This window comes from Geotrypetes seraphini, chromosome 4 (assembly GCF_902459505.1).
Source record: "Geotrypetes seraphini chromosome 4, aGeoSer1.1, whole genome shotgun sequence".
NCBI classification, from domain to species: domain Eukaryota; kingdom Metazoa; phylum Chordata; class Amphibia; order Gymnophiona; family Dermophiidae; genus Geotrypetes; species Geotrypetes seraphini.
Genome location: NC_047087.1, coordinates 102,667,782 through 102,677,286, shown reverse-complemented (window position 1 = coordinate 102,677,286; position 9,505 = coordinate 102,667,782). Strand labels below are relative to the sequence as shown.

General features: G+C 40.8%; 1 protein-coding gene across 1 annotated transcript; it reads left to right on the top strand.

The window, feature by feature from the left end:
• Positions 1-5,750: 5,750 nt before the first annotated feature.
• On the top strand, positions 5,751-9,301 carry LOC117358683 (the record flags this gene model as incomplete). The annotated part of the gene is made up of 1 exon (XM_033940192.1): positions 5,751-9,301. A coding segment is annotated over one exon (3,513 nt), but the record flags the coding sequence as incomplete, so codon positions are not given.
• Between the last annotated feature and the right edge of the window lie 204 nt (positions 9,302-9,505).

Sequence of the window (9,505 nt, the reverse complement as noted above, 5' to 3'; positions counted from 1 at the left end):
GCGGTATCCCCCTAGGGTGCCCCTCTGTTCTGCTTCAATGTTTTTGGTCAGTTTGCTAAGAATGCTGGCTGCTTGCACATCCCAATGGCTTGTTTGTATGCATTTTTCATTTGGAAGAGAGTTGTGGTTTATTTTTCTTCAAAAATGGTAAAAAAAAAAAAAGATAGACACACAAAGGGCAAACACAACTAGAAATGGTCATTTTTGAAAATAAAAGATAGATGTTTTGCTGTTTCAAAAATGGTAATTTCATCCAAACTCAGACTTAGATGTCCTATCGAAAATGCCCCTCTATGGGGGCTCATTTTCAAAGCACTTAGGGCTCCTTTTACGAAGGTGCGCTAGTGGTTTTATCGCACGCACCGGATTAGCATGCGCTATAGCGCACGCTAGCTGAAAATCTACCGCCTGCTCAAAAGGAGGCGGGTAGCGGCTAGCGCACGTGGCAATTTAGTGTGTGCTATTCTGCGCATTAAGGCCCTAGCGCACCTTCATAAAAGGAGCCCTTAGATTTACAAAGTTCCATAGATTACTATGGAACTTTGTAAGCTTAAATACCTCTATATCAGGAAGATGTACTGTAGACATATAATATATCATGTCCCATCAAGAAACACAGTTCTAGGAGGGGAATAATCCTTATTATTTACTAAGGATGTATGCTTATTTTAAAGTATGTGGAAAATGTGAAAAAAAATTCATGTCTTTTTAAAATTAAAAATGACAAGAAAGAAAACAATATTTGCTTTGTTTTCACTGTCATTAGTGTGTGCTGCTGAGTAGTAGTGTATTGCTCCTAAAACAAAAACAACATTTTAAAAACTTGAAAAAATCAGAAAATCATGTAAACAACACATAAAACTAAAGAAAACAAAAAAAATTTGACCTGCACGTCCCTATTACGCACCATCTACTTTCCAAAAGGTAAAAACCTTGGATCCCTTGACATGTCCAGAAAATTTGATGTGGATAAGAGACTAGCTACAAAAATTAGGTGAACATGTGACAATCTTCTATGCCTATGTTCCTTACAGAGTAAATTAAAATGATATTTGTTGATAATATTTTTTTGCTGAAGCCCTTGATTTTGATGCCCCACCCATCTGTTGCACATTATGCAGGTCACTCATCCATCCCATGTCTGCCTAGCCTTGGATAGTAAGCTGGACCCTATTACAACAGGGTCACTGTGCTGCAGGGCTTCCCACAGCTAGTCAGGTTCTTAGATTAATGTTTGCTGTACGTCATTATCTGTATTGTTTATGGGTATGTTCATTGTTTCCCTGGTATTCGTACATTACAGGAGCTTTGTGGTTGAAAATGCATGCTCTATTGCATAGAGGGCCCACTGATAGTGCACACATACATGTGAATGCTTGATGTGTAATGATTCATGCATGTATGCACTCTCTTGAAGAGTGTGCCCTCTTTGCAACCTGAATACTTATGGGGTCCTTTTACTAAGGCGCGCGCTAGTCGATTTAGCACATGCTAAAGATTAACATGCGTTAAATGCTAAGGAGCCCATAGGCATAGGCTAAGGAGCCTTAGCATTTAGCAAGCATCTGTATCATATGCTTAGTGACTAAAGGGCGACCATGATACTATGTATGTAACTAATGTGTAAATCGCATAGTTTTACGCAGTATATAAATTGTTAAACAAAATAAATAAATCAGTTAGCGCACCTTAGTAAAAGGATCCCTATTATTAGTGAATGAAAAAGCACACAAATCATGGTTTTTTTCTGTTCATTTCCATTTATTAATGATATGCAGCATCATGGGACATGTGGCACTGCAAATGACAGTCCATTTCTATAATCCACCATGTATATTCATAAGATAAATTTGCATTCATTGGAGAATTTATCTCATGCATGTTCATTGCAGATATTTTGAAAACCCAGTTGGCTGTGAGATGTACTGAAGTATTTTGTGCAACGCTACAGATTCTGTCATGGGTGGAATAACATTTTGATGTGTGTTAGCTGTTGAGACTACATAGGTTCGGTCTTCAGGTGGGACAGTGCCATGCACTGTGATCGATGATGATCCAAGAATACTAATTAAGATATTTAATATTAATGACAAAAATAATCAAAGTCTAACATAAAACACTCTGATGAGGGCTTACTACCATTCTGTGACTCGAATACAAATCTCTAGGCAGGCCCCAAGAAAATAAAAATGATTTATTGACCAAGCAAAGACATCTGGTTCCTCTCATTTTTAAGAAGTCTGTAAACATATTGTAAATCTATCTTAGGAAGAGTCTGCCAGCAAGTTTTTCTCTCTCTTTGATGGTGCTGCATCTCGACAGTTGCTATGGTCAGGAAACCTTTTTTTTTTTTAATATCACTTTCTCTAAAAGAGCACTGGGATGCCATAGCACATTTAGGAGGCAGCTCTATAAATGGGCAAAGAAGGTGCCTGGTATAAGCCTATTCTATAAAAAAATGAAGGCACCTACTTTCCTTTGTAGAATATGAGTGTAACCTATAATTTAGATGAGAATACTTATGCCTGCCATATAGCTGACAAAAGTATGCGCATTTAAGTGCTGAAGATATATGCATAGCTTAAGGTATTCTATAAGTTACATGCATAAGTGTGAGTCCTGCTTATGTGTATGCCTACCTGTCAAATATGCACCATGTAAGATACCTATGTATTAGAACAAAATAAAAGTGGAATTGACCCAATCAGAATGGTGCGCACTCAAACTCATCTGATAAATCCAAATGCCTTTATTCATCCAAAGCCTCAGAAAATTCATCCAATGACTTAATGACTCATATGACTCTACATGCGCATGTTTCGGCCCAACCGGCCTGCATCGGGACTCTTGTGAGTCTTCACTGGGTTTTTGTGAGAAACCATAAAGAATACACAGATACACGCACCCTCTAGATCCGGCTGCTAAACTTCCATCGCTGAAAAATCCATTTTTCCTGCTTGGAACTTTCAGTTGCGGCAGCCAATCTCAGAACCATAGATACCTATGTATTTACAGAATGACACTTAGGCAGAATTTAGGCATATACTTGCATGTATGTGCACATTCACACATATATGCCATTTTTCTAATGAAATACACATGTACTCGGCATGTAACTGTTTGCACTTTATAGGATTGCCCTATACGAGGGGATCGCTGAAAAGTTTTCAGCCTCACCCAACAAATATGGGGCGGTCTCCATCGAGGGCTATACCCTTAGTCCAGCGATTTTCCACTTTTTTCATTCTGTCAGAAAAATACTGCCCCAAATTTATTGGTTGGGCTGAGAGCTTTACAGCACCCCCTCATAAGAGTCTATGCTAATGACATATAGAGATTTATTTTTGTTCCTATTTTTTCGGGATTGTATGCTGTTCTTGAGAAAGTTACAAACCTCTGATATCAGTTTGTTTTTTAACTGTGTCAGCCACAGGATAATTTTTATACCTGGATATTTGATGCCAGTCCATATCTAGGCACTCCATTGAATATCTGGCAGTGTCAGGCAGTCAAGGCCTTCAGGGGATTCACCTCACTCCCTAAAGGCCCTGAGGTCACTTTTCTGAATTTGATTGGTCGAGCAGGAAACAAGCATATGCTGCTCAGCCAATCAAATTCAGATCACTACTGTCAGGGCCTTTAGAGGGTTCGGAGAATCACCAGTACAAGGAGCCCTGCTCCTTTTTTTGGTGGTTGTGATAGTGGTGGGGTTACTTTTTGTTTGATGCAGTTTGACTGGTTGAGCAGGCTGCCTACTCAACAAATCAAACTGCATCAAACAAAAAGTAGACAGAAAAATAAAAAAGCAGGGCTGGAGAGCTGGGGATTCACCAAATCCCCTGAAAGCCCTCACATGCACCACTGATATATGGGCATATCTGCTAGAGTTTAACACTTAGCTGGGTTCTGGCCATTATTCTGGGATCCAGATAAGACACATATTTGGGTCCCAGCTAAATGTCAGCTGGTTCTGATCTCCCCCCTGCCTGATCCCTCTTCCAAGCGCCACCTGCATTTACATCACCCATTGACCTGGCATAATGCTGGCATCTATATGTGGCAAGGTGTTATGCCTCAGCATATTACTGACATGTTCAGAACATATTACTGATATGAATCCTCAAGTCTGCTTACCTGACATCCTGACCTCCAAAGAACAGTAAGACCAAATGGTCTCTGCAATAACCTTGCTTATTTGAGATCCTGACTTCCTTTGTCTAAAGGTTGAGGGGCAGGCCCCCAACCTCTCCATTCCGGGTTGGGATGACAGCATTTATAAATTAGTAGCCACTGAGTGGTCTGTCGAGGCAGGATTATGTGAATCCTGGACTTTTGGAAGTGGGGATCCACATGAATTATGTGCCTCTTTACAAAAGGTAAAAATTACAAAAGGAAAAGAGCGAGAGGGAATTTCTAGACGAGGATGGATGATTTTAGCAGCATGGAGGAAGTTGCATGAAGCTAAACATGAGTTACAATCAAAGTTAGGGGAGCTGGAAAAGAAAATGTGTGAGCAACAGAATGCCATCACAATGCTACAATGTCAAAATAAATTGTTAATGGATAAGGTGAACACCTATCAAAATGTAGCCGAAAAGGCAGCTGTGCGTTGTGCTCAATATAAATACAAAAAACGGAGGGGGAAAGTGAGTGCCAAAAAGGTTAGGACTTTGCTTTCCCATCCTCCGGATGATTGGGATCCAGATAAATGGGATGGGGATATTTGGGATTCCAATTCTAATACCAGTGAGGAGGATATATGTAATGAAGGAAAGCAGGCAGAAAGCTTAGAAGCAAAGCCAGTGAGAAGACGAAGATTACAGGGAAATCTGCAGACAGGAGAAAATCTAACTAGAAATGATGTTATGGAGGACTTTACTCAGCAAGAAGTCATGGATATTATGGCACGCTTTACACAGCGGCCCGGGGAGCCACTAATACAATGGGTAATTCGGGTACAGGAGTTGGGCGCAGCAGGGATTATGTTAGATGCCACAGATGCCCCTAAATTTGTTCGAATTAGTCAAGAAGAAGCAGTACAAGATGCGCTACGGGAGGATCCCGATCCGACAAATTACAACCAATGGTCTTTATTAGAGGTAATTGGTAAGGGTGTCACGAGGCGATATCCCCTTGAATCTGACTGGCCTTCCAATGATAAAGTTTGGTATACATTGAAAGATGCACAAATGAGAATTAAGGAAGAGGCTATGAAGGTAGCTTTAGTAATAGGTCACGCTGACACATATATGTCATTACCTTTTACTGTATCCATGAGAAATAAAATTATCAGGTATGCTGCACCGGCATACAAACAGGTAATTATGACTCTGTTGATCAACCAAACAGACAGGTCTATTTTGGAAGTCTTGGAAGCGGTCCGACAGTTAGGAGATCTGGGAGACTGGGGACCTCAAACTACTTTTGATAAAAAGAGGGAAGGACAATCCAATTCAAACAGGGCTAATCGAGTATCCCGAAGGGATATGTTTTTGGCATTAATAAAAGATGGGGTAAAGAGGGAAGAAATAGATGGGAAAGATACCGGGACTTTATGGAAAATGTACAAAAGTAGAGGATTAGGAAAGAAATCTATGTCTCAAGCCCAAGTAAGCAAGAGTGAGGATATGCCGGTGCCAACTGCTCCTCCTGCGGAAACTGCTTCCACTCTTTATCCTGATTTAAAAGGGTGGAAGTGGTGGGAGGATCAATGATATGAATGCCAAGCCTCAGTGTTTGCCTGGACCAAATTAGAACAGCGTCCACATGTCGAGGTAAATATCTATTGGAAATCTGGGGAGCAAAAGGTACAAGCTCTAGTGGACACTGGGGCGGAGGCATCTATTATATATGGGAACCCTAAAAAATTTCGGGGCCCTAGAATACAAATAGCAGGATTGGGGGGGAAAATTATTCAAGCAGTACAGACAAAACTGAGATTAAAAATTGGACAATTACCAATCCGGGAGTATACTGTACTGATCACTGAGATTCCTGAGTATATAATAGGGATAGATATTCTGAAAGGGCTAACCTTACAGCTTTCTGATGGAATTTATAGTTTTGGCAAATCACCAGCCATTCCTATAAGATCAGTAGTGGTGGGAAAATTACCTGTTCCAATAGTAGTACCAATCTCCACAAAAATTGTAAACATGAAACAATATCGCATTCCGGGAGGGCACGAAGAAATTACCAATACAATACAGGATTTGGTGAAAGCGGGAGTAATAAAAACAGTTACCTCCGCCTTCAATAATCCTGTATGGCCCGTCCATAAGGCAGATGGAAGTTGGAGAATGACAGTAGATTACCGAGAATTGAATAAACACACGCCACCTTTAAGTGCCGCTGTTCCCGATATGATAACACTGGTTGAACAAATTCAATCACGAACTGGTACTTGGTATGCAGTTATTGATTTAGCCAATGCATTTTTCTCTATTCCTATAGTGGAGCAATGTCAGGAACAATTTGCATTCACTTGGCAAGGGAGACAATATACATTTACCAGACTACCACAAGGGTATTTACATAGTCCCACTTTCTGTCACAAGATTATAGCAGAGCATTTAGATAACTGTACCTTACCTGAAAGAGTAGAACTATCACACTATATTGATGACATTTTGATCCAGGGTAATACAGAAAAGGAAGTTGCAGATGCTTTGGCATTGGTAGTAGAAACAATGAGACAGGCTGGGTGGGAAATAAATCCAAAGAAAGTACAGGGACCAGCACAAACAGTGGTATTTTTAGGAATTAAATGGTCAAAAGGGTGTCGAGAAGTGATAGAGAAAGTTAAACAGAAAATTGTAAACTTCCCTTCTCCCCAAAGTAAGAAACAAACCCAGGCCTTTATTGGCCTTTTTGGATTCTGGAGGCAACATATTCCATACTTGGGGCAAATCCTGTCTCCTCTGTACAAAATCACAAGGAAAAAATATGATTTTGTCTGGACTGAACACGAAGAGCAGGCTTTCCAGAGAGCAAAGGAAGCTATTCAGCAAGCCATGAATTTGTGGCCATTAAAGGAGGGTCCAGTAGAATTGCAAGTGAGTGTACAGGAGCGATATGCTAATTGGAGCCTATGGCAAAAGCAAGCTGGACGACGAGTGCCTTTGGGATTCTGGAATAGGACTCTCCCAGAAACTGGGACCCGATACACACCCTTTGAAAGACAGCTGCTAGCATGCTACTGGGCTTTGGTAGCAACAGAACAGTTGACCATAGGACACGAAGTAATGATACGACCAGAAATACCCATTATGACATGGATCATGAGTGACCCAAAAACTCATCGTATTGGACATGCCCAGGAACAGAGTATCATAAAATGGAAATGGTACATCCAACAGAGGGCTAAGTCAGGCCTACATGGAGTAACGATGCTGCATGAAAAAGTATTTAATGTGCCCACAGAAGATACCCCAATGCAAGTGGACGACATATGTGAAAGTCCCATTCGGTGGGGAAGGACATATCAAGAACTAACTGAGACACAACAACAGCATACCTGGTTTACAGATGGTTCCTCCAAATACCAGGGTCAACTGAGACATTGGAAGGGCGTGTCCTTTAATCCAGTCACAAAGCAACTGCTAACAACCACTGGAAAAGGAGAGAGCTCACAATATGCTGAACTATATGCAGTGTGGCAGGCCATACGGCTAGAACAAGGACAACAATGCCATATCTTTACTGATTCATGGGCAGTAGCAAATGGAATGACAACTTGGATGATGAAATGGAAAAAGGACAATTGGACAATTCATAATAAAGAAGTCTGGGGAGCCAGACTTTGGCAAGATATTCTGGAATGGGCCAATACTACCGTAATAACAGTGTACCATGTAGATGCACATGTGGTGAAAGATACGCTTGACACTGTTTTCAACTCTGTTGCAGATAGCGCATCCAAACTCACTGAAACAGAGTTGGCAGAAGAACAAAACTCTTCCACCCCGCACGTTGTGGTCATGGAAACAGATGTTGCTTCCGAAATGGCCATGGCAACATGGGCACATCAAAAGTCCGGACACCTTGGAGAGAAGGGAACTATTAGGTGGGCACATGATAGAGGAATACATTGTACTGTAGATATGGTAAAGACAGTAATCAGTAATTGTCATTTATGTAAACTAGCTCTCACATCAGCGCAGCAGATGCCCCCAATTTTTGGGAAAATAGCCAGAGGCAGGCTACCAGGTCAGATTTGGCAAATAGATTATATAGGCCCTCTACCATTGTCTAAAGGATGTCAATATGTGTGTACCATGGTAGATACCTATTCAGGGTTGTTAGTGGCTTATCCTTGCCGGAAAGCCAATCAAGAAAACACAATTAGAGCATTAGGATTAATTACCTTATATTACGGACACCCTCTAGAAATACAGTCAGACAGGGGGACTCATTTTACAGGTAATATGATTAGGGATTGGATCAATGATAACAATGTTCAATGGAGACTACATGTAGCCTATCATCCACAAGCCTCAGGACTGATAGAAAGAATGAATGGATTATTAAAAACCCAATTAAAGAGATTAGGATATCAGTCATTGCGTAGGTGGAGGGAACATTTAACTGAAGCCTTACAAATTTTGAACAATAGACCCATAGCTTCACATACTACACCCCTGAATAGGATGCTGTATTCCACACTTGAAGCAAGTGACAAAATTTGTACCCTCCAGTTTTGGACTGTTAGACCTGGAGTACAGCTTCCTATAAGGGCCACTGATGGATCTGCTGGACTAGATGTATATTGCCCTAATGAATGCAAATTAGATCCACAAATAGTGAAACCTATTCAAACTGGTTTGGGGGTGCTTATTCCAAAGGGATATTATGGACAGATTTGTCCGCAATCAAGTTTGGCTCTTAAAGGTGTAACTATAATGGGGGGTGTCATTGATTCAGACTATCGGGGCGAAATTGGAATATTGTTATTAAACCTTGGAAAAGAAGCTATCATTCTCCAAAAGGGGGATCGTGTTGCACAATTGATAACTATTGCAATTAAAATGGAAGCTCCACAGTTAATTGATAAACCCCTGCACCATTATGGCCGAAGTGAACCAGGCTTTGGGGCAGCTAATGTAATTAAAGCTGGTATGAGAATCTGGTGGAAGAAACCACTCCAACCAATAGTAGGAGCCACCGTAATAGCTGCAGGGAAAGATAGTATTGTACAAATACTAGTGGATGGTTATGAACGTCCAATCTTCGCTCCTCGAGACCAATGTTTTAGGAGAGAATAAAGATTCTTTTTCTTTCCACAGGACCTAACATGGAAGTGTATCACCATTCTATCTTTGGTATGGTACGGACAAACTGCAATAATGCCAGTGAAGAGTGACCGTCCAACCACTGTCGTCATGATTCAGTGGAAAAATGCTACTTCAATGAGAAAACAAGATAATTTCACATGCAGCGAAAACTCCCTGTGTAACATTTGGAATTTTACATTTTCTCCTTCCCCTGTCATTCGATATGACACAGA